At 35.6% G+C, this 27,105-nt stretch overlaps 1 protein-coding gene, 1 long non-coding RNA gene and 1 other non-coding gene across 3 annotated transcripts; 2 read left to right on the top strand and 1 right to left on the bottom strand.

Annotated features, from left to right (window-relative positions):
* The first annotated feature begins 1,197 nt into the window (after positions 1-1,197).
* LOC145034206 (L-lactate dehydrogenase B-like) lies at positions 1,198-4,807 on the top strand. Its single transcript, XM_078982571.1, has 2 exons — positions 1,198-1,867; positions 4,146-4,807. Exons 1-2 carry the CDS (start codon positions 1,259-1,261, stop codon positions 4,587-4,589), a joined length of 1,053 nt encoding a protein of 350 aa, XP_078838697.1. The 5' UTR covers positions 1,198-1,258; the 3' UTR covers positions 4,590-4,807.
* Positions 4,808-12,984: 8,177 nt separating this feature from the next.
* Positions 12,985-15,437, top strand: LOC145034205 (uncharacterized). Its single transcript, XR_013677944.1, has 2 exons — positions 12,985-14,471; positions 15,184-15,437. It is a non-coding gene; the product is annotated as an uncharacterized LOC145034205 (long non-coding RNA).
* Positions 15,438-26,079: 10,642 nt separating this feature from the next.
* On the bottom strand, positions 26,080-26,186 carry LOC145037985 (small nucleolar RNA R71). The gene has a single exon (XR_013679091.1). It is a non-coding gene; the product is annotated as a small nucleolar RNA R71 (small nucleolar RNA).
* Positions 26,187-27,105: the final 919 nt, after the last annotated feature.

Below are 27,105 nucleotides of genomic sequence, written 5' to 3'. Positions count from 1 at the left end.
CGTTCAATTTGTTTAACCCTTTACATTAATTTTTATTTTTATTTTTATTTATTTATTTATTTTTTGTGGGTTGCCATTTATTTATTTATTTTTTTAAAGACAACAAATCTAACCTACTCTTCTCTTAAACTACTTCTTAAATCTACATATATCCACGACGGAACTCGAACCCTCAAACCTAAAAAATAAATGCAACACTGGATACTGATGGATTAGAAGTCACATCTAAATAATTTGTATATATTATTTACTTTCCTGATGAACGATCGCCTTTAAGATCACCAATAAACATGGTCAGACCAGCAGTTGTTTAATTTGAAAACGAATCCTAAGTGTCATTGAAATAAATGTTGATCGGACCCAACGATTAATTGAAAAACTTATTATTAAATATATATAAGAATTACCGAGAGCTTATATACGATAACTATAAATTTTGAAAAGTAAAAATGATAAGATATCTCGATTCTCGAAGGTATACCAGAACCCACCCATGGTTTCTATTTTCTAAAGCTTAAAAACATTCAACCATGGTGTCCTTGATCAAAAGTTCATTACATTAAAAGTGGTGTTACTTATTTTCTTAAAATCTCTTACTAAATGACATTTTTAAATTTTATTTGGTTTATCCATGAAATTTAAAACATGGTTAGATCATTATGTATTGTTTTAGTTATAACGGTCTATTAGATAATAGGTAAGAAAATATACTATTATAAATGTATTGCTTTTTGGACAAGTATTGGTTTAGATTTTAATGGATAATCTGCATTTATCAATGAGTTTTTTTTTTTCTTTTACACGGTTTCGTTAATGCTTAATAGTATGTATCCAAAATTAATAAAATTCGTCTACATCTAGCTTAGCACGGATACCTTCAATCCAAAAGATAAATCTTGTGCCAAGTGACTAATCTCACGTTGTCTTCATTAAATTCAAATGAATATATATTTTGCAAAATTTTAAAAAAGAGTTAATATTTATTAATAAATTAATTGACTCTTCTTGATGTGACGTTGATGAACTTAAGAGGGGTGGGTGTGGGGCACACGAGTTACAAGGTAAAAAAAAAAAAAATGGTGGTAACAAAAAGTAAAGCAAAAACCTTTAAGATAGAGGGCAGGAGGGAGGAGGTGTTCATTAGTAGTCTAAAAAAAAGTGTAGAGCCTTTATTTATACTATAAATAGCATCTCCTGCCTCTCCATCAAATCCACCACAATCCATTTCAAATACATACCAGAAAGAAGAATAAAAAAAATGCAGAAAAGTGCTTCATCCTTAGTTCTTGGACAAGGGGGGTTAGACATAGCTCAATCCTTCTTCAAGCCCATCCATGGTGCATCACCGCCGCCACCCACCAGACGCACCACCAAAATCTCAGTTATCGGTGTGGGAAACGTCGGTATGGCTATTGCGCAGACCATCCTCACGCAAGACCTAGCTGACGAGCTAGCACTTGTCGACGTCGATCAAGGCAAGCTCCGCGGTGAGATGCTTGACCTCCAGCACGCTGCTGCATTCCTTCCACGAATCACCATCTCAGCTTCCGTTGATTATTCCAGCACGGTTGGTTCTGATATTCTGATCGTCACAGCCGGTGCCCGGCAGATACCAGGGGAATCGAGGCTAAATTTGCTGCAGAGGAATTTAGCTCTATTTTCCACGATAATTCCACCCTTATCAGCTGCGTCGCCGGAGGCTATTCTGCTGATCGTGTCTAATCCGGTGGATGTCTTGACGTATGTTGCATGGAAATTATCTGGGTTTCCCCCTAATCGGGTTATCGGGTCTGGCACAAATTTGGATTCGTCTCGGTTTCGGTTCCTCATTGCGGATCATCTTAATATCAATGCTCAAGATGTGCAGGTGAGTTAGTTTCACGACTGGTTACTGTTTTATTGTTGCAAACAAATTATCTTCTATATTATAGAAAAACAAAACACGATCAAACAACTTATCAGATAAAAATAATATGTGCGTTTGTTAGATTACTGTTGTATATATCTAGGGATGGTAAAAAAACCCGAACCCGATAGGGAAACCTGAAACCCGATCATTTCGGATCGGGTAACGGATCGTTATCGGGTTCGGGGCAGGGAGTGGGTTATCCTCGCCCCGCCCCGCCCCGCCCCGATTATATATATATATATATATATATATATATATATATATATATATATATATATATATATATATATATATATATATATAATATGTTCAAAAAATTTTACTGTTAATTGTACACGTTCAAATATAAAATACTTATCGTGGACAATTTTTTTAGTTATTAACAATCTGGTGTTAATGATCATTTTTATGTGTTTTGACGTATTAAACAAAACTTAAATCAAATAATTTTTTATATAACGTCTAGTTTATTTTATTAAAGTGATGCATCATGTTTTTAATTTAAAAGAGTTGCTAGAACATGTATATTTTATAAGACATTAGGGTACCCTAAAAGAGAATAAAGATTTCGTTATCAGTTGTTGTAAACCCGATAAGATACCCGAAACCCGACGGGGAAACCCGAAACCCAATGGAGTGTCCCGATAAGATACCCGAAAGTTATCGGGGCGGGTTTGGGAATCCATACCCCGCCCCATTGCCATTAATATATCATCTCAAAAAAGTTATCTTTTATCAAAATTATAGTAAAACATGATTCAACAATTTTGAGATAAAACGACCAAGTGAAATTGATTTTTTTTTGGGAGCTGATATTTCCAATGATTTTTTTATCTATCCACTTAAAAACAAATGTTTGGACTATTATACCCTTCAACCAATTTTAATTTTATTTAGAATAATAAAAAGAGAAAAATCCTCCCAGTACATTCTCTATCACCGTATCTCTCTTCCAAATATATCACTTTCATCACTAAAATAATACATTTCTTCATCGGCAAAGCGAAATCAAACCACAACTATGTATTTAGCTTTTTCAATTCTTCACTGTAATTTTCCATCTACAAAAAATAATTTTGATTCTTGATTACTTTGTGTCATCATTCCTTTTAACATACATAAAACCATACATTTTACTTCATCGTTAGTTTTAGCATCTAAAACAAAATCAATTTTGACTGTTGATTACTTCATCGATTTTGACTTTTTGATTTTGACTTTCAGATTTCATAATCTTTCAATTTTCATCTGATGACGCTTGCCCCAAAAATGATGATTACAATAACGAAAAGCATTGCAAGCTCATTTAAGAATTATGAGAAAAAACACATAAAGAAATCGCATACCCATTAAAACATACTGGAATCGCAAAACTAAAAAAATAAATGAAGTAATCACACAACACAAAAAAGTAATCTTAGAGTTGATTTGAGCTCAGATTAATATAGACTTGATTTCACAACTTTGATGCAAATTAATCAATTCAAGCCCCAGTTTAATCCATTGAAAGCAGATGTGGGTACAAACAATTGAGTGCATCAATGGTTAGAAATCGATTTAGAGATGATTAATTTTTTCATTTGAAGGGTAATCACGCATTATTAAAAATTTGCAAAAGCCAGAGAAATGAATAAAGAAGAAGGAAGAATGAATAAGGAATAAAGAAGGAAGGAATGTATCTTTCGGAAACAAATCCACATGATTATTTTTTCTCTCTAAATTAAAATTAAAGGCATTATGGTCAATACATTTAATTTTTATGTGGATGGATAAAATACTTCAGTGGCAAAATCATCTCCTTTTTTTTTTTTTTTTCCTGCATGCTTTTGTAAAATTGATTCATTCACAAGATTTGTTGAAAAATAAATGATGATGTGATTACATTGCAAATTAAATTGTATATTAATAGTTTGCTTTTATAACCGTAAGAGTATCCTTTCTACTTTTACAATTCAACAAAATTTTCCTATGATATATTCAACTCTATGAAGTTTAATGGAACACATATTTAAAAAGTTTTATTTTTCTTATCCAAGAATTGAATGACCATTCAATTTCATAATCATTGAACCCTTGAACGCATACAAGACATCTTATAAATGATAAAGTTTAATCATTTTAATGTGAAACATACCACCTTTTTACTAAACAACTATTAGACATATATACCATTAAAGTATGCATTGTTATATTTTTTTATATTTTGCTGAAGTTTCTATATATTTATTCCCTTTAGGCATATATCATGGGAGAGCATGGAGACTCATCAGTGGCACTATGGTCAAGCATAAGCGTAGGTGGGGTACCAATAATTAGCTTCTTAGAAAGACAAAAAATTGCCTACGAGAAGCAAACACTCGAGAAAATCCATAAAGAAGTTGTCCAAGGTGCATACGAAGTAATAGGTTTGAAGGGTTATACGTCATGGGCTATTGGTTACTCTGTTGCTAACCTAGCTCGGACAATACTAAGGGACCAACACAAGGTCCACCCTGTTTCAGTGCTAGCCAAAGGGTTGTATGGCATTGATGATGGTGAGGTGTTTCTTAGCTTGCCAACACAACTCGGAAGGAATGGAGTGTTGGGTGTGACGAATTTACAGCTTACTGAAGAGGAGTCTCGACAACTTAAAAACTCTGCTACAACCATCTTGGAGGTGCAACGTCAACTGGGTATTTGAAGTTGATTAGATATCATTATATATGCAACGATTTATTACATAAGTAAAATAAAATTCGTGCATACACCTTCTGCATGCATACGTATAACAACAAACAAACTATGTTACTTTTAGTTTTCAAAGCTTGTTTATTATGTATCGTTTTCTATGTATTTTTAAACATAAAATATAATACATTTTGTAATAAAACACATGGTTTGTAGTTCACATTTTTAATATATTTTTAGTTTGATAAAAATTAAAAGATTCTGTTACAATCTATATTTTCCCATGATTCCAATATATTTCATTAAATGATATATATATATATATATATATATATATATATATATATATATATATATATATATATATATATATATATAGACACACACAATAAATAGGCTAGCAATATGGACGGCTATACATTAGGCCATGCTATATAAATAAATATAATGATGTCTAATATCCCCATATAGTATGAATGGCAGATTGAGACTGAACGTTTAGACTAGATATGAAGTTAATAAACAAAGTAGATGGTAAACATTTGGTGAAGATGTCAGCGTATTGAGATGAGGAGGAGACATGAAGGACATGTATCTGAACTGCAACGACATGATCACGGACAAAAGGACTATGGATTTCTATATGTTTAGTGTGTTGGTGTTGAACCGGGATCATGGACAAGTAAACAACACTAACATTATCATAATAGACCAAGGTAGTAGTAGTAGGGGAATAACGTAACTCATGTAACAGGTTGTGAAGCCAACATGTATCAGTAATGACATTTGCAACACCCCGATACTATGCTTCGACACTAGATCAGGAAATCGTACATTGTCGTCTAGATGACCATGAAGAAGATTCTAACCAAGAAACACACAATAGCCAGAAGTGGATTGCCCGTAGATGGCTAGCCAACCCAGTCCACATCAGAGTAAGAAATAAGACCCCTAGATGGAGAAACATATAACTGAAGACCATGATCCAGTGTGCCCTGAAGATAACATAAAATACTCTTTAGAGCCGTGAAAATGGGGCTCCCGAGGATCATGTATATAGAGACAAACCTGCTGAACAACATATGTAATATCTGGTCTAATATATGTTAAATACTGAAGTGAACTAGCTAAACTGCAATATAAAGTCAGATCTGAGATAGGGAAGCGATACCATCAAACTTGGTTGATGTGTCTGTCGAGGTCTCTATGTGTTTGCAATTAAGCATACCTGCACAGTCTAGAATCTCCGTGACATGTTTTTGCATAGATAAAAACATATCATGGTTGTAATGGGTGACAAAACACTAAGAAAATAATTAAGAGCCCTTAAGTCAGTCTTGGTGAACTCTGACTGGAGGGAAGCAATGAGCTGCTGAATAAGACTAGTGGATGAGACAGTTAAGACAATATCATCCACATAGAGAAGTAAGTATGCGATTTGATCACCTTGTCTGTAAATATAAAGAAAAGTGTCATATTTGATGTTAGTAAAGCTACGGCCGATGTTTGAAACTTGTATTATTTTCTTGCACTTAAAATATTCTCAAATTTAGAAACGCGCATAATTGTTAATGACATATTAAAAAAATATTTTAATCGGTAGCTGGTAGGTGAGGTACATACATAAGTTAAAGAGGCAGAAAAGCGTAATACCAGGGAAGGTGGACACAAAGGGGGGTTTTGTAATGTCTCAAATTTCAAACAATTTTTATGTTTTCAAAAATATAAATAAAAAAGTCATTTCCATCAAGATGGAGTACAAATAGTTTCAAACTATAAAACTTAACATGTGAAATCATTGTATCAGAATCCTTAAAAGTAACAGAAGTCCTAAAAACATAAGTATAAGAGATGTGGATGTGTCACAGTCAGGCTGGAGCCCTTCCAATGTCAGAAGCACAACTTGAAAAAGATTTAATCCACAACTATAAACACAAAATTTAATGAGTTTCCCAAAATACCATATACCTAATACCACACACACACACACACACACACTCTCTCTCTCTCTCTCTCTATATATATATATAATGCATACAAATAAATGGATCATGACCTCCCACTAATAACATACAAATCACGGCTTACGACCTATCGCCATTTCGCCAATAACATACAAATCATGGATTCCGACCTCTTGCTATTTTTCTAATAACATATGTATATGGACTTATGAGCTCTTGTTGTTTCTTCGTCAATATGAGTCTATAGGCTCACGACCTCTCGGCGTATGCCATCAACTCTTCATATATACGTATGAACAAACCATACGACCACGTATACAAATATGTTGTAGACTATACTAGTCTACCCATACAATTCTATTCTAATAGTAACCATATCCTAGCATACAAGGACACATACTACCCACATAGTATAGTACGAAAACTTACATGAACAGGAGGCTGATGAATCTCCGTTGTACACATAAATACTCACACAAACTAGTCTCCATAATTGCCTAAATGCCCAATAAAGGTTGATACTTAACCCATAGCTCAACTCCAACAAGTTTGACCAAATGTCCAACTTGGTCAAAAGCTAATAAGTCAATGGATCCGGTCAAATGCGCTCCCCCATGCCATGCGCCCATCACCCATTACAGGACAAATTAATCTTGAAATCTAAAAAGCCAGAAGTACCCCGCGCCCTTAATGAAGTGTGTTGCGTCGATGTCCATAAATCTTAAACACGTAACTTAATCCATTAAATTAGAAAACCCAATTCTTATATCTAAAATTCCTTAATGCCTTAATGGATAAAACTTCCAACTTTACCCATTTGGATGACCCAAACAAGCAAGATCTAAAATCCTAAGTCATCAAAGTGCCCAAAAGGAACTTATGTTCTTACATGGAGCAAAGATTGTGTAACATCCGTAATTTCAGGCTAGACGTTTAAATGATAATGGTTACAATTATCCATTTTATCAAACAATCTGAAATTCTTATATAGGATAAAAAAAATTTCATACCCGTTACGAGTCATATAATACCTAATTATTATATACACGTTATGTAGACAAATATTGGATATATAATATTTGTAGAAAAATCGTAATATCGTTATGTGATAGAATAAGATTTTAAATAAAAGATTATTTAGGATCAATGATCTATACAAATTTCGTACTAATCGTAATTACGAATCTGTGAGTATAAAGAATGCTGAAATCTGACTTCGTATGAGAAAGTTATGATTTTCCAAGTTTAGCGTACGACACGATACAATGTATGTGTCATAAAAAGTGAAATGGAGACCAATATCTTGTTAGAAAAAATAATCTAAAAGAAAGTTGTAGTAATTGTCTATATGAAACCATCGATATAAAGAACACCAAAAACAGAGCACGTATGTAGAAATTATGAGTTTTGCAGTGTCATTTACAGTGTAACCTTCTCGGACTATAAAATGAAAACAAAGTATTAAGTAGCCAATGGAGTCTATATGAAAGTTGTATTTATCAATACAAAATTGGGGATAGAAAGAACGTCGAAAATGAAGCTCGTATGCGAAAATTATGATTTTTAAAAGATTTCAAAATTAAGACTAACTGGAAGATGACACACAGAACCACCATAAGTGTGTCACGTATTGCCACCGAAGCTCACCCTTATAGACCTTTAAGATAATTTTATGACTTTAGGGATAATGGAAAAGATAAAAATAATAGTTTGTAAGATCGCGAAGAAACCCATTTTCGAGAGTGTATTGATCCTCTATAGAGATGATTTTTTCCTCTCATTCTATTAGTAACCTTTTAAATTGCGCAAGTCTAGTTTGTGTCCAACCATTCTAGTGCATGATCTTTCGTTCGAAGGACTATTTAATCATTATTGCATATAATTGTATTCGTCATATAGTTAGTTGACATTGGTAGAAGTTTTTTTCGCAACCAATAACAGGGTGCGAAGAGTATTCCTTATGACCTTGGAAGAGTGATAGAGTGTACTAGTGTGAGCACTTGCATATGAGGAAATAAGGAAATTTAAGGTGGGAATCTAGGCAGTTCATGTTGGATTTTCTAATATTATGGGCATGATGGTACACCTAGTAGTGGTGGAGTTCCAAGTAACTTGAGAAAAGCATTAAAGTATACTAGTGCGTACATATATGTGAGAAGAATCCTAGTGGGAAAGTCTAGAAAAAGTGTGACATCCTGAAATTTAGGTCTACATCTATAAACAGTTAGTTCACCAGGAACCTCTTTGTAACTTGACTTATTGAGTTTTAATGCATATTTTGGTAAATATATAGTGTCATTATAATTACTGCAAAATATGAAATGGTATCTTACTTTCCATTGTAGGAAATCTTAGATAAATCACAAACACAAACAGTAACTCTAATTAGTACGTTTGAAATACTGAAATTTCGCATTAAGCATTTGCGAGCAAAAAAACACTCTAATCTTGTAGTTCATGTTTACATGCGTCCGAAAATATAAAGATCATCCAAAATGGACTTCGTATGCAAAAGATCCAATTGTTTTAAGAAACTAAACAGTTATAACATTGACTTTACCTGAACTACATAAACAGTTATGATCTGTTGAGGTACTTGCACACCTCAGATGGAAGTTCCGAGAATGTTTCTGGACTCAAACTACAGTCTAATATTAGATTTACTACTCGAGATATTTTTAGTAAAAATATTTCTAAAAGTTGGAAAAATCAGACGTTTCAGATCATTTAGATGCGAATCTTTAAATGCAATTTCTCATAGTTCTATAACTCGAAAAATTATTCCGTTCGGGTTTTTGGAATCGTAGAATTAAAATCTATCATTTCCCGCATTCGTAAAAATTATTTGACATCAGGAATTGGACATGTAAATCAAAATCCATTTTTGTGACATATTAATGCTTTAACACCTAGAGAATTTGGTCATGTGGGATGATCGGGATGTCAAACCCACCAAGCAAATTACACCCTTTGATTGCTAAATAAACGTAATATAATGGTAAAAAGGGGTATCGATCCTCGGGGAAATGGTTGTATTCAATCACCAATGCAATTCAATAGAACTAGTGAAATTAAACTAACTACAATTAAAATAAAAGGGAGGGTGTTTGATTACTTGATAACTAAAATACTTGAATAACTAAAAACCTTGCAATTAAGCAAGTTGATGAGATGCTCAAAGGTTGGGAATAATTGGTTAACTAAGGCGATTCAACACAATGAACATTTGTGTGTTTATCATTAGGATCTAATACAAAGCTTATCCTTCATCCAAAATTGGTTATAGCAATCATGAAGCATGATATGCCAAGATTCCTCATAGGTAGTATGGAGGTTGGGGAAGCCCACAACACACCTTCTTAATTAAGATCAAGGGTCAATTGAAGCAATTAATCCCAAGAAATCAATTAGCTTTAAGAATGAAGGAATCCCCGATTCCTAGAGGATGTCAAATGCTTACACATCCATAAAGGAGATATGATTCATAAGCTAGAGATGATTTCTACCATCATAAAGCCCTTGTTCTAGATAAATTTAATGATCCAATGCAAAATCAATGAAATAAATCAACTATTGCTCAATCAAATACTAAGCTCATGATCAAAGTATCAAATAAGCATAAGAATTGCAAACTAGAATCATAAACATGGAATAAATTGATAATCAACATAAATCCTTCAAAACCCACAAACATTCATTGGTTTTCGGCCAAAGTCAACCAAATAAGAGTATTAGCCACTCATGGCAACAAAGTAACAAGAACAATAATCTAATTGCATAAAGAAACTACCTAAGATTTGGAAAGATGAAAGGAAATGGTTTCTAGCTCCCAAAATCGCCTCTTGCAGGTCTCCAATGGTGGAAAATCGTGAATGAGCTTCTAGATCTGATCCCCAAGGGTTATGGCAAGCCAAATGACCAAAATGCCCAAACTGGGCAGTTGCGCGGGTACCCGCGCGACGGAAATTCCACCCGCGCAAATGTTGCTGTAATGCTATTGGTCCACCAAGCCACTCCACCCTTCCACTACCAAAGATTCCTTTGGTCCCCCCTCCTTGTCCATGTAATTTGAAATGCACCAATCATCATTTAGCCACCAAATGGATGCTCCAAGCCCAAAATTTGAATTTTATGATCCATCTTTACAAGCCCAAATAATCCAAGTCAATAACTTTCAAAGTCCAATTCTTTCTCTTTGATTCCGCCAAGCCCAATAATGCCTCGGGAGTCCACTAAGCCCGTCTCCAATCAACCCGCAACCGCAACAAGCACCGAAAAACCTACAAAATATCTTATGCAACATAACAAGCACCCGGTACGATCCATACTAAAGAAAAATAAATAAAATACAATGCATTAATGATAAAAAAATCTAAAAATCTAAAATAAACTAATAAAAATAAGGAAATAAAATAAGCTATCATGGGACCACCATGAACCAACCCCTCTCTCTTATCTCTCTCTCTCTTTCTTTCTCTCTCTCTCTCTCTCTCTATATATATATATATATATATATATCCCCATCTCTGTATCACGTCCCTTTCTCTTTCCCCCTCTTTCTTGACCTTTGTCTTGAACTTAGAGGTCAATCCCTATACAGAGATACAAAACCAATTGTGAACTTTTATTAGGGAATGGAAATGAAAGACTTCTTATACTTGACTAGAGCATCCACAATGAGGTGTTTAATGGAAGAGTTGAATGAGGTGTCATGCCTACTTGTCATTCAATGGATACAACTCCACTATTGTGAAATGCCACCTTGTCATTCAATGGATTTGGAGTTCAATGGCCATTGAACTCTTCAATGGGAAAAAGGAAAGTATTTAATTCTTTAAATAAATATTCTTTTAATATGTTCCATTGAACTTGTAGAGTTTAATGCATTGTGGGATAAAAATGAATAGAGTTGTATGGAATAGTAAATGATGACGTGGTACTAGAGTTTAATGCATTGTGGATGCCCTAAGAGGGCATAGACATTGGTGAGAAGAAATTCCAGTAACTATCGAACATCACTCCCACAAACAATGCAAACTTCAAATATTTTTAACAAGAGGTGAAACTTGCAACCCATGAAACCACCATTATTCCTCACTATTTTGATTAATCAAACACCACCCACTGCCTTTCTCTTTTGTTGGAGTTGTGCCATCGAGGTTGTTGAACCAATGGATGTGAGTCACCATAAACAACCACCACCTCCATTTCCTTCCTTTTTCTATCAATCACAACAAGCCCATCATACCCTGAGTCCATCGACTGCTATTGCTATTACTTTCTCCCTCTATTTGTTGTTCTACTACCGGAAATTGCTACCCACCACCCATTATTAATGAGGAAATCACCCAACATCCACCACGTCTTTGTTGTGCTCTGACCACCTGATCACATCCCTTCCACTCCCTTCATTTTCATCAACATAAGAGCGAGCAAAAGAAGCAAAGCCGTCGCTACCCCTACCACCGCCGCTACTATGGAGTTCCAGCCACCATCGTCACTACTTGCTGCTGTTGCTGCCAATCATCTCCGACTAGTGACCATCCTTGTTGTCATTTTAAGACATCATCATCACCTTGTTATCTATTTTTGAATGCTTTAGATTGTTGATAGTATCCAAGGACCCAAGACCGTTTTTTATTTTAGTCTTGTTTGTTCACGATCTATAATAGAAGTAAGAGGGTACTATGCAAACCCTCTTTTAATTTAATTAAAAGGAACCTTGTAACCGTGAGGTTATTATAAGACAACCTCTATCCCCCCCCCCCCCCCCCCCCCCCCCCTTTTGGAAGTAAATTATGAACGACCCTTTTAGTAGGGATGAGCAACGGAAGCGGATACGTGATTTCGGAACCGGAACCATCTCAGAGTTATCGGTTTTGAAACCAGAACTGCTTTAGGGGGTTTCGGTTCTGGTTCCTAAAGTTTAGGAACCGCCTTAGGCGATTCCAGTTCCATTTTTCATTTTTACGAAACCGATACCAACCGGATACCCGCCGGTTCCGGTTCCCATACAGGGTACCTGGAACCGCCTGTTAACCGGAACGGTACCGACGAGTACCCACATTTTTCTAAGATAATATATATTAAATTTTTATATTTTGTGTTTTTTTTTTTTTTTTTAAAATAAGGTTATACTGATTACCTTACTTAGACCTAATTCGTTTTTAGGGTTTTAGATTTTCATTCTTAAAAAAACGCCTTCTTCTTCTCGTCACTATCCTCTCTCCCCTCTTAAACCAGTCAACGTCCACAATTCACTCGTCTCTCTTGTCTCTTTGTCTCTCACATTACCAGTTTGCCCCAAACAGGCAAATACCACACCGATTAAAGAAGGGTAAAAGATGATGGTGAATGATACGTGTCTAAGGTGGGACTCAAGACCACCACCACCATGGCCTGATCCATCAACAGTGAATGCTACAGGGCCTGAAGTCTCTCATAACGGACATTGACAAGTTCCATTTGACTAAGTCCATATTCAGTTGAATTCCACTAAAGTAGTAGCAGCAAATTAGGAGCACTTTTACTTCAACATGCATGCACTTCCGTTTCTTTTCTATTATAAATTGTAAGCATCCATGGGTTAATGGATAAGCAGAAAAGTTAAGGAAATTGTTATTTTATTTATTCTATCTTCTTCTTCTTAATTAGCTGCTTTCATCGATTCGTCTCCCTCTCGCAATGCCCTCCCACCTCAGAGAGTCTTTTACCACCATCAACTACCAATTGACCCACCTCATTGATGTAACCATAGCCAACAACAATCGTCTTGATTCACTCAACTTACCACCGTTAACCCGCATTAGTATACAAACGCGAACCATGTAATCACCCCTCTTACCATCGTGGAACCCCAAATCATACCCCTGTACGCTCGAATCACCAACCAAGTCCACCAAGAACATCGCCAACCACACCGCTAACACCACCACCGCTGTCGCCGCAACAATCATCATCCGTCCGGTCAACCGAACAACCACTTCCACTGCCGAAACCGCCAACCCCAAAAAATACCTTCGTGCACGTTCTACCTCGCTCGCTCATGTTTCAGCCATTTGACAAACATCTTCTCCCTCTAGCTACTCTTCGAACTGACTTCCAGGAGGACCTTGATGACAAGGTCCATGTTAAGGGGGAAGGACCACCGCCATGGCCTGATCCATTAATAGTTAAGGCTACAAGGCCCAGAAAAGTTAAGGAAATTGTTATTTGATTTACTCTATCTTCTTTGTCTTAATTCTTGGGTGATACGTCGATTGATTCCCTGGAATAGACCATCGTGAGTACCACGTCGCTCCGATCATCCCTACTTAGGTTCCCCGTCGTCTCTCTACCAGTTCTAACTCCTCATTTAACCTAATCGTTCCATCATTCTATCTCTATGAACTTGGTCGCCCGCTCAGGCCATCTCTGACTCCCAATAATTTCCACCAAATCAGGTAATTTCTAGCAGATTCGGTATTTTTGCCCTTTTCTTTGTGAATATCGCTAACTATGGTTGATGTTACATGGTTGCCAAGAGGCGGATTGCTCCTCTTGAATCTTTCCCGCTCAAGTTTCTCTTTTACTCAATTTAAGTCGATATATTTTGGGTTCAGAGCATAGCCAATGCTCCATGGGTTGCTTGAATTTATTTAGGGGTTGAGGTCCTGATATTAGCCTATGTTTTATCTCGACTTAAATCTGTAATTGGCTATCTGCTAGGGCTATGCGACATAGATGTGTGTGTGTGTGTTTAATCAAACGTGCTTCAAATTTGGTTCATCTATTGGCTACCATAGCAAATCAAACCACTGAACTCTTTATTAATGTCATTTGCATTTATTTATACTGATGCTGGTTGTGGTTTGAATTTATTTATACTGAATTTGGTGAAGGAGACGAATTTGATGTAACTTGCACTTCTAGGAGCTGGTAAACAACCTTAGGTACAGATATTTTAGTTCCAATGCGTTATTTCTATCTTCATAATTTCTTTATTCCCACATAAAAAAATAAAAGCTTTGAGAAGGTTGAACCTGATACTGCTTTTGTTAAAATGAAAGATAATCACTTGTGAAACTCGTTGGAATCTCTTGCGTTTCTATATTTGTTGCATAAAAAAAACAAACATAAAAAATGAAAGATAATCACTTGTGTTGTCATTTGACATATTTAAGCTCCCCATAGGCTGTAAGGATATACTAAGTTGAAAATCTTGTGATATAAATTGAACCTCTTTCATTTAGATTCTACACAAGAGTAACCTATTGACCCTTGCACTCAAATTATAAAACCTATATTAATTTCTTGTTAAAGTTTGAAATCTCTGAAATATGACTCTAAATTATTTCTTTCCTTATAGGTTATGGATTCAAATGTATTTACTTTCTCGACCAAAAGTTCCATTAATGTTGATGCTAGACTAAAGTCAAACAGTTATACCACAACCAATATTCTTGACATAGTTGTTGCTGCAAGCATTCAGAACACTACTATGCTCTAATATTCTCTATGATTCATATATATATATATATATATATATATATATATATATATATATATATATATATATATATATATATATATATATATATATATATATATATATATATATATATATATATATATATTTAAAGGCTCTTACTTTTATTAATGCAGCTCAAGGGGATGGAAGAAGTTACAATCTCTGAACAACCAACTAAGAAGAAAAAAGTGTTGCCTGAATTTTTATTCTTTATGAGGATTATTTATTTTTTAACCCTATTGTTTGTAATTAGTCAAAGGCTATGTTGTTTTTGTTGTCTTGTTTTTCATGTTGCTGTTTTATGTTTATTGTTTGTAATTTCTAACTTTTGTCGTCTATACTTGTTAAATTTCACTTGATGGGAAATGTTTTCTATGATGTTTTTTAATTGTGGGAAGTATTTTTAAATTTTAATTGGTGATTATGTAAAAGATCAAGTTTTTATAATTGTTTTATTTCATATCCTTTACTTCTGATGTTTGTAAATGTTAATATCCATGACACGTACTCTATAATTTATAAATAAAAAGTTTTATATTTAAAAAGCAGGGTATCTGGAACCGGAACCAGTTCCGTCGGTTCTGGGAGTGGTTCCAATTTTCTAGGAACCAGTGTAGGCGGTTCCGGTTCCAATTCCAAAAACTTATAAACCATAAGTTCCAGCTAAAATAAGCGGGGTACCTGGTTATGCTCATCCCTAATTTTTTTTTTTGTACTTACATGTTTTCGAGCATAAACAAAAGAAATAATTCGTTGCACCCTCTCTTGGATATTACTGACAAATTTAGTCCTAGCCTCAAAAACTTGAATTAAAAGTTATGCCATTTTAGCCCCTTTGTTAAATGTTAACAAAATAGGTCCACATTTCTCAAACTTAATTACCGTTTAATTAAAACTAGTCAATCATGTGATACATTTTTACAAACCAGGCATGGTTTAGGTTGTTTCTAGTTTGTGTTTCACGATATGGTTTGGAATTGTTTCTAGTTCGTGTTTCACGTGGTACTTCCCGGCTCACATCCTACACTTAGTCAACTTGATATCACGCTTCAAAAATGAGTGCTTACGTCCCGTTTTTAACATTTTTATTATTTTGGAGAGAATACTTATGAAACATATTTATCGATTACGAAATGTGCATAAAAACATATATCTAGTTATAACTAATATTATGAGAGGAGGAACCCTCTTCAAACCAAACTTGGATTTAGAAATAATTCCTTGCACCCTCTCTTGGATATTATTGACAAATTTAGTCCTAGCCTTAAAAACTTGAATTAAAAGTTATGCCATTCTAGCCCCTTTGTTAAATGTTAACAAAATAGGTCCACATTTCTCAAACTTAATTACCATTTAATTAAAACTATTCCCTCATATGATACATTTTTACAAAATAGGCATGGTTTAGGATCGTTTCTAGTTCGTGTTTCACGCGGTACTTCCCGGCTCAAATCCTACACTTAGTTAACTTTATATCACGCTTCAAAAGTGAGTGATTACGTCCCCTTTTTAACATTTTTATTATTTTGGGGATAATACTTATGAAACATATTTATCGATTATGAAATGTGCATAAAACATATATCTAGTTATAACTAATATTATGTCAAATTAATATATATATATATATATATATATATATATATATATATATATATATATATATATATATATATATTATAGACTAATTTTATTATGACATGCATATGTTTCAGTGGTTTAGAAATGTTATCAACCTTGTAAATATTTTAAACCTATATCATGCATGTACAAACACATATATTGAATATATATGTATAATTTATAACATTTATATCTTGGAATTTTTACATGCACTCGAGAAACTCACTATGTATTTAAGCGAGTAATATACATTTATTTTGGATATATCGAAATAATTCAACTTTTATAGTGAAACTTTGTCGTATACCTTAGTTAATGGCCTTTATAGTGAGACATTATTCATTACATATGGTTGACTACTTAGTATACCTCCTCGACTATAACTGTTATTCCTCGGAGAGAGATACATATGTATAAATCTATACGGATTTACACGACCGTCTGCGATTGCTAGCTACAACCTTGACGAATCAATGGTAATTATCTTTAGTCTTTAACTAGGCCATCTAATGAAGCGTCATAAGGGGTTATATCTAGTCACATAGGTTGGTTACAAATCACTATAATCATTAACTGGAATATTTTTATAGAAACCAAAGATTCAGTTTCTCATTTTGTCAAACATTTTTGAAACATGGTTTTATCTACAAAAGAAATAATTTTCAAACTTGTTAAAAGTATCTTTACTGCAGTTAGTAGAGGAATAAAACCAACTTTGTGTTGATCCTCAAACTTCATGTATTCTCAAGAGATCATTAAACCAACTTTTAGCAGAAGAATTGTTCATGGATTTGGGGCAACCTAGTTTTGTATAGTTTTTGTTATATCGGCCTATTGTTAAGGCAAATTCATGAATTTATTATTATTATTATTATTATTATTATTATTATTATTATTATTATTATTATTATTATTATTATTTGTATGAACCTCATATTCAAACCTTAAAATGGAATGTAACTGCTATGTTTTTATTGTTGTAACTTGTGATGTATATTGATTTTTCTTGTGATCCATGAACTAAGTCCCACAGCCCGACATGTTCCGTTGCCTTGACCGGGGGTGTGACAGATTGGTATCAGAGCTAAATTGACTGATAACTCGTATCCATAAAAGAGGAAATACAACTATAGTTATAGGCTCCTAATAAATGTATTATTAATGATTACGCTACATCTTGGCTACCTATGGTACATGGAATTTGGTTTGAAGGGACGCATAGGGATGTTGGATTTCAGTACGGCTTAATTGCCAAAATGGTCCTATCCTCTAGTGTTTACTGTCTGGCCCATGTCTGTAATTAGTACTCTTAGAGTACAATTTTTTTTAATAAATACTACAAACCTCACCAATACTAATATATAAGAGTTATATATACTTTGGCAAACGATGTGAACACTTAATAATTTTTGTTTAACATACCTTCAACTAAAACTACCAACTCAACCCTTTAGGTCAAACGCCTCAACTAAGGTTAGTATCGTACATAATTCATATCATAAAGTAACCTTGAACACATGCCTATGTTATTTATGGTCGGGCCCATGCATAACCAACCTTGAGCAGCGAGTTTGATACACTCTAATGGTTGAGAGTTTTAGAGATTGAAGGATGTTCGTAATATAAGATGCATATACCTAGTACCTTAGAACCTCTATCTCAACTTTAAAACACTTACACAGTTTTAAAACACTTATATACTTAAAACTCATCTCTAACATACTAAATTCTTTTCAAACCCTTGATGCAGATGGCTAACAACCACCAAGCTGGGATTGACCCTGTAGATGACGAGGATCATTACGAAGCCTCGATCTACTTAACCGAGGACCCATATTTTCCTGAAGACGCCCCAACTGACCCCTTCGAAAAGGAAGAACCTTCATAGGATAAAGACGAAGACCCTTCAGAAGATGAAGACGATTTAGAGGAGGTCGTAGAGTTTGATGACGAGGGTATACTTGAGGACGTATAGGATGAGTTGGACGATAGCGAGCCAGTTGAGGGTGAGGAGGCCTCACAGATGAGGAGCCTATCCCTATTCCATCTTTGTCCTTACCTAGGCCGTGTTATTGGTCATATCACAGTTAAAAAAAAGACCCATGTTGATGAGGATTTTGAGGATGAGTGTTACTCCGGTGACTCACCTAGACACTTTCTCTTACCTTTCCCGACCCATTAGTAGTAAGAAAGGAAATCAAATTCACCCCTTGAGCAAGCTTGGCTCACCGGAGTAACACTCATCCTCAAAATCCTCATCAAGGACTAGGATGACAGATTAGTAGAACGAGTCTTGTCCCTAGAGGAGTTTGCTAGAGCTTTAGGTACTGAGGCAAATGCCATGGGTGCCTATATCAAGTCCCTAGAGTATCGTATTCTGGTTATCTAGTGCCGGTTGGATGGAGCTGAGTACAGGTATACCGTTGTTGAGTAGGAGCAACACCAACTTCAGGGACAGTTTGAAGAATTGGTCCGCTACTTGATTTTTTGCTTAGGATGGTAGATATTCATCTACGGTGGCTTGTACCATAGGGTAGGGTTAGGATTTTTAATGGAATAGCTAATTGTACCGCAAGTGTCTATCACTACTTGTTTAGAAATTGTTCTTTTGTAAAGCTTTTCCATTTCTTACATTACATGATTGGTACTTTTTTTAACCTTTTTAACCGAAAACAAGCAGTTCTAATTTATGAATCTATTTTCAGTACTTTGTTAAATCTCAATACTCATTGTCTGTATTACTTGTAAAACACTATCATTACTTAGTGAAATATCGGTTAAGAACTTTCACTATATAACTTGTAGATCTATAAGATTTTGGGAACAAATTATAAAAATTACAACTCATACATACTTGTTCATGGCTAAAAAGTATAAACAACTGAAACATGTTTTTTCCAAAATCTTTAAGACACTGTCCCTGTGAAAGAGTCCGCGATCTCGTCCACCACCAACACCCCGAATCGCTCCCAGAGTCACTCCAAGGGTTACACTAAGAGTAACTCCAAATCTAAACGAAACTCCAAATGAAATCCCACCAGTTGTCAATACCTCAAATCCAACATTATAAATGGATCCCACTTTAATGAAAACCCTGATTGTGCAAGGGATTCCCACAACCTTAGCTGCATTTGAGGTTGCTTGGAATGAAAACTCTGAAAACAGTAGAAATGGTGGCGACACTCCAGTTAATAACCAAAAAAATTCAAGGCCTTGTTCATACAAGGATTTCATGGGATGCAAACCAAGATCCTTATATGGCATGGAAGGATCCATTGGTCTATCCCGCTAGATAGAAAAGAAGACAATATTTTGCATCAGTGCTTGCACTGCGGACTGCCGTGTGAAGTATGCTACCTTTACACTAATGGATTCCACCCTAACTTGGTGGAATAACCATGCTAAGTCCATGAGGATCAATAAAACTTATGCCATGGGCTTGGAACCCCTAAAACAAATGATGATCAAGGAGTACTGACCTCGACAACAAGTCCAGGATCTATGTAGGAGCTCTGGAATCTCAGCACGAAAGGATCAGAGGTGGCTACCTAGGCTTCTATATTTAAGGACCTTGCAAATCTCTAACCATGAATGGTGACCCTGAAAAATAAGAAGACCTAAAGGTACATTTGGGGGTTGAATTTGCAAGTTCAAGGTCTGGTAATTGCATCCAGATCCTCCACATGTGATAGTGCTAAGCAATTGGTCTATTAATTGACTGAACAATGTATCCGTTAGGGTACCGTGTCTCCATAAGCAAAACCGAATCAGGGTACAAAGCGAAAATTCTAGGGAAAGTTAATATGGAACTCCAAGCATCACAAACCCAAGTTAGAACCTATGGTTGTCTATGCCGTAATCATAAAGACTTCGATCCCATCCAAGTCCTACACTAGAACTCTACCCAAATGCACCAAATGCAACATCCACCATATTGGAAATTGCAGGGATATGACCTGCAAAAACTATGGCATGAATGGTCACATCGTAAGGTACTATAGAAAGGCATTACACACTACGAACTCAACCACTACTATGGGAAGCCATAATTGCTTTGAATGCAATCAACCATGGTATTTTAAGAAGGACTGTCCTAAACTGAAGAATTAGAGTGGCAAAGGAAGAGTATTTGTAATCACTGAGGGAGATGCTTGCCAAGAACCAACTATGGTTACTGCTACACTTCCTATCAATAATGTTTATGCTTCCGTGTTATTTGATGTTGGTTCCGATAGAAGTGCAACAAGGAGAATCCTTTTGCCAAAGACTGTAAGGTGAATGTGGTTAAAGACAAGGCATTCTATCTAAGAATGGCCCAAGAAATGGAGGAAAAATAAAAGGGAAGGACGTATGTTGCCCAATTAAAGAGAGATCATCAAGTGTGGTTATCCGGAGATGAAGATAAAGAGTTTGGCAACAAGATGAAGGAAAAAATCTGCATGGTTGCAACTGCTGAAGAAAACGGATCGGCAAAGTTGCAAAGGAACTACTGCTATATGGCCAAAGATGGCACCCTTAGCATCGTCGAGCAAGTAAGACTCATGATCCATTCTAATAATTTCAGCATGCATGTTTGTGAACCATATTTAGAAAGACTTAATGATACATGTGCTACTGTCCTTTCAGACTACAACAAAGCATTAAATGAAAAGAATATAGCAAACCAATAGCTGTATCACTTGAGAGGAAGACTTGAGGATAAGAGACTTAAGGTTGCTATGCTAGAAAAAGATTTGTTGTTAGAAAAGGATGCTAGAATGTTGAATGGGTCTCATTTAGTTATTGCTTTAAATCAAAGGGATCTTGCATAGAAAGAAAATTTACGTTTGAATCAATTAATAGAAAAGCTTTTTAATGAAACTGAAGCAATTGAAAACTTAGTAAATAACGGGTCCATAGATAACACCTACAACTGGGGTTGGTCCAATGGATACTCTACTGTAGAGAACTTCACCCTCTGGTTCAATGCTGAACATCCATATGTCCCTCCAGATAGTGAATTTCGTTACCCAGTCAATGAAAAAACGTTCCGCGAAGACATAAGATGTCGCCTCGGTAGAGTTCATGAATTGAGTAACAATTGTGTTATTGAGGAAATTCTTCCTGAAACCTCCAATCATTACATGTCATTGACACAAATTGTCCCGATTCTCAGTCATCTTCGGATGTAGATGAAGAAATTGTTATGGAAGGACCAGATTTAGTTGTCAACTATTCACCCTTGCCTTCCATAAAATTTTCAAACAACAACCCATCCTTAACATATTTTGTGATAGTCCAGTCATCCTTACTGCAGACTGTAGTCAAAAGCAAAGTAACTACTCAACCCATTTTTCATGAATTACCAATAGAAAATTTTAAGAACGATCAATGTTCATAGAGTCCTAAACCTTTTAGTTCGGATAACTCAAGTCCTCATTTTTCAATGCATTCAAAGACTTTTGAGAAACTGCAGTTAAACATTTCTGATTGCGGTTCTCCAAAAACACAAGCAAAATTGGCTTTCAAATAGGTGCTCACGTCCCTAGGTAAAAAGCAAAACACTTACTACGAGAACAAAACTTTCAAACAAACCAAATCGTAAAATCAAAAGATTTTTGAAAAATCCACTACCGCCAAAAATATTTCAAAAAATACAACATTTAATGGATCAAACAAAAAGGAATATACAGTAAAAAAACGTTTTCAAACACTCCAGAAAAATCTCAAAAGAAGGTCACGTCTTTTCAAAAATAGTATTTTCAAAGGTATTTCGTAAATGATCCAAAGTGGAAAGGCATCTTACCAACTCCTGAACCATCAAAATCACATCGAACCATCAGTAAGTCAAAACCTAGGAGTAATTCACGTACCAAAACTTTTTCAAATCCCAGGGGTAGCGTAGTAAAAAACAACCTAGGTACTGGTCAGAAGACTCCAACCACACCCTTCGGATCACTGACCAACTATGGTGTCTGGATAAACAAGAAAAATCTCTCCTTTTGATTTTATCTAGTAAAATCATATTGTCCAATTCAACCTTGTAACATTCCAAAAGTTCAGAAATATCTAGGTGTAGGTGTAAAACATGTCACAAAAACTAGTCCAAAGTCCCACGTGTATCCATCTAGTAAGAAAGTGTCTTACGTGTCATCGGGCTCCGAACCTGTTTGGGTGCCCAAACTAACCCATTAATTTTGCAGGCAATGTGCAAGGAGGAACAAGAAGAGGAGTGATTAATTGCTAGTACCTGCTCCTTTTACATGACAAGAAGGTTAGAATACCTTTGCGACTTCAGGCCAATTTGTAATGGTGGACACGTCACGTTTGGAAACAATGCAAATTGAATCATCTGAGGTTACGGTATACCGTCCACGAGAAATTTTTGCATCCAAAGAGTTGCTTATGTAGAAGGCCTCAAACACAACTTGATAAGTATGGGTCAACTATGCAAATCCGGTTATCGGGTTGAATTTGATAGTGAATATTGCTACATCATGACAAGTGATAGAAATACCTGCTTAATCAAATCAAAGGGTGAAGGAACAATGTTTCCTTTGGGTGTCTCATTGATCATTGGGAAACCGTAGTTGTGCTTTCTGTTAAAAGTTGTACCCGAGGTTAGCTTGTTGTGGACCTCAAGCTAGCTCATCTAAACTTTTGGTACATCAACAACTTGGTCATTGAAGAACTTGTCTATGGTCTCACAATTTTGAAGTACAGTTATGATACATTGTGCCAAGCTTGTGTAAGTTGAAAACAAACCAAGGGAAGTCAACCGTTAATAATTTACTTGTCTATTGTTGAACCTTTGGAGCTACTTCATATTGATCTCTACGGTCCGTAGCCAGCCTTCACCACAAAAAAAAAACATTCTGGTTAATGTTCAATGACTTTACACATTTCACGTGGGTCTTCTTCGTAAGACTCAAATCTGACACACCGTAGATCCTGATCAACTTCATAAAAGAAATAGAGCTTCAGATCAAACTACCAATCAGAAGGATAAGGAGTGACAATGGAACTGAGTTCCGAGTTCACTAATCAACTCTTGAATAGTTTCATGGTTTCCAAAGGCATTGATATTTGCATAATTAGCCATATGTTTAGCATATATTTTTATTCATTTTTAGCTAATTATATGCATAATATGTACAAAAGGTACTTAATGATGCTTAAATTGTGTTTTCAGTCCAAGAGACAGCTTTGGAACAAAAAGGAGTAAGGAGGAGCAATTAGAGACCAAAGAATGAAGAAAAAGGAAGAATCACACATTTACTCGGCGAGTCCACGCACCAACTCGGCGAGTTCGTAAGAATGTTCCCGAAGAAAAGTAAAAACTCCTTGCCGTACACGGATTCCATGCACCTACTCGGCGAGTCCACGACCTACTCGCAGAGTAGCCCCTGTTTTGTGATAACTATAAATATGGAGTCTTAATCCGAATTAAAGACTTTTTTTGGCTTCCTTGGAGATAGAGCTACGATTGAAGAAACCCTTGAAGACCTGAAGATCCCTAATCTTTGATCTTTTGAAGTTTGGAAGCGAATTAGGTTATATTTTCCACTTAATCTTAGGATTGAATTATGTTTAGCTTAATGAAATTCGTTTTCGAGCTTGTTTTCCTTGAAATCATGAGCTATGGTTTCTGTTTAGGAAGAACCAAATTACTCCTATGGTTCAATTAATACTTTTGTTGATTGTTTTTGGTGATTTCATTAAATTAAGTTTGTTAAAGAACCTTATGCAATGATTACAACTATTTTCTGTTAATTGGAAGACAATTAAGCTGCATGAACATCTCTTAGTTGTTAACCTCATATGCTTATATGACCACTCTACCATATGACTAGGAATAATGAACATGAAACTAGAATTAATAAGAGAATGGGTAAATTAATGTGTGAGCTTGTTTGAGAAACCAACAAACAAGAGGTTAATTGAATCACCCACTTGATTAACGAATTACAAATCTTATTTAATCTAAATAATTGAACTAGGGAATTAATTAGTTTAAACAATTGGCCACTGCTTGAATTGATTAATTATCTAAGGGTTAGTATTAGTGAAGATGAACCTAACCACTATAGTTGGTAACCAATAACAATTAATATATCACATTACTATAAAAATAACCATAGGAGTGAATTGGTTGGACCTAAATAGAAACTCATTATCAAAATTTGGTGAATTTTTACTTGTTAGCTTTTAGTTAAATCCCATGTTAGGTGGTTTGTTTAAGTTTCTAGTCTTGTAAAACTAGAGAAAAACCTTTACTTTTATTACTTGCTTAGTTAAAATTAGTTATTAGTTCAATTTCCGTTCCCTGAGTTCGATACTCTACTTATCCATCTATACCACTTAAAGACAGGTTCATTGCCTTTGTGTGCTAAATTTATAACTTAAAAGTAGGATTAAAACTAGTGCATTTTACACATATCAAGTTTTTGGCGCCGTTGCCGGGGGACGGTTCAAAAATTAATCTAATTCCTAATTTTATCAATCATTTGTGTGAGTTTTCTGGCACAAAGTTAATTTGTTTCAGTCAAATAGTAAGTAGTTTAGGTTTTAGAATTTGTTAGAAATTTTTTAGAATTTTTATCTTTAGGTTTGTTTTTTTAAATAACAAGCTACTCGCCGAGTGCATTCGCGCGTACTCGGCGAGTAGCCTACTGTTTGACATTTATTTGTTTGTTTAGTTAAGTTGCATTTTTTTTTCTTTTTACGTGTTTATCTTGTTTTATTTCAGTACTTTCATGACCAGAGGATCAAACACTCTGCTGGTACCCCCGTTTGAAGACCTGGAATCCGCATTAAGAAAGAACAGACGCAAGGACGTGGAGAACTCAAATACACCTAAGAAGTCACATTTGTCTAACTTGAAGACTGTTTTTAGGAAGAAAAAGAGTAGCAAATCAGGAGCATCGAGCTCATCTTTAACAAGCGAAGACCCGATCAAGGAAGACACCGAGTACTACACCGAGGAGGAAGAAGAAGCTACATACGGGCACGAATCTGATTCCAGCGACGAGTTAGCTCTTACCATGGCTAAAATTGATGAAATTCCCATGGGAGAGTGGAAGAAGAGGATTCGTGATGATACCGGCTCGGGATTTGTGCAACCCGCAATTCCCGCTACTGCTACTTTTGAACTAAAGGGCCACATTCTCGCTCAACTAAAGGAGATTCCTTTCTATGGAAAAGACCACGAAGATGATTACAAGCACTTGGATGAAGTCAATGATGTAGCTAATTACTTTAATGTTCCAAATGTGCCTCGCGAGATCTAGCTACTTCGCATGCTCCCAATTACATTCAAAGGTGCTGCAAAAGATTGGCTCAAGTCACTCCCTCCCGGATCGGTCACCAAATGGGCCAAGATGAAAGAAGAATTTATTGACCACTTTTGCCCACCTTCCAAAATAGCCAAGCTGAACAAGTCCATTGCTAACTTTGAACAACAAGCTGGAGAGTCACTATATTAAGCTTGGGAGAGGTACAAGAGCCTGCTAAGGAATTGTCCACACCATGACCTTAATAGCCAACAAGAAGTCTCCATCTTCTATGATGGAGTCAATGTCACAACCAGGCAGTTACTTGACTCGCAAGGCCTTCTCACAAAGAAAACACCCCCAGTGATCAAGGAATTGATTGAAGAATTCTCTAAGCATTCTAGAGAATACCATAATCCAAGAAATGATGTGACTAGGGGGGTCGATTATGCAGCTACAGAAGACTTGTCAACGGTCATGGCTATGCTAAAAACCATGGATAGGAGGATGGGTAAAATAGATCAAACGATCCATGCTATTCGGGTCAGTTGTGAGAATTGCAATGGGCCTCATCTTACTAGAGTCTGCGACTTGGATGAAAATGGCAAAAAAAAAAGGTGCAAGTTTGTTACTCAAGTGGGGACCGATGTGATGAAGATTGGCGCAAACCAAAGAAGGAGTGGCTCCCTTATGATGAGTATAAGAAGGATAAAGAGGAGAAGTACAAGCAAAAGGGAAGGGGTTTTTACCAAAAGGATGAGCCGGCACAAGAAAGAAAACCAAGTTTGGAAGAAATGCTCACCAAATTTGTAGCTGCTTCAGAAAAGAGACATAATGATCATGATGCTGAAATCCAAGAAACAAAAACTATACTTAGAAATCAGCAAGCATCTATCCACAACACTAAAATGCAGCTTGGGCAACTTGCTCAACAAATCAACCAAAGATCACCCGAAAAACTCCCTAGTAAAACCGAAAACAACCCACGAGGTGCACACATAAACATATTCACAACAAGAAGTGGGAAGATAATTACTCCTCTAGCACCCATTCAGAATGAAACTCCCAAAGACTTGAAAAAGGAGGATGCAGAAAAACAGGACCAAAATAAAATTCTGCATGACACAGACACTACTCGGCGAGTCCAGAATATGGACTCGACGAGTCCATTGCAAAATTTGA

Source organism: Lactuca saligna, chromosome 3 (assembly GCF_052625555.1).
Source record: "Lactuca saligna cultivar CGN05327 chromosome 3, ASM5262555v1, whole genome shotgun sequence".
NCBI classification, from domain to species: domain Eukaryota; kingdom Viridiplantae; phylum Streptophyta; class Magnoliopsida; order Asterales; family Asteraceae; genus Lactuca; species Lactuca saligna.
The sequence above is the reverse complement of the archived record's forward strand: the minus strand, read 5'-3'. Positions and strand labels throughout refer to the sequence as shown.

Excerpts from the sequence above, each read along its gene's own strand:
- LOC145034206 (XM_078982571.1), top strand. The coding sequence starts at position 1,259 with ATGCAGAAAAGTGCTTCATCCTTAGTTCTTGGACAAGGGGGGTTAGAC. Across the intron at positions 1,868-4,145 it reads TCAATGCTCAAGATGTGCAG|GCATATATCATGGGAGAGCA; the intron begins GTGAGTTAGTTT and ends TATTCCCTTTAG.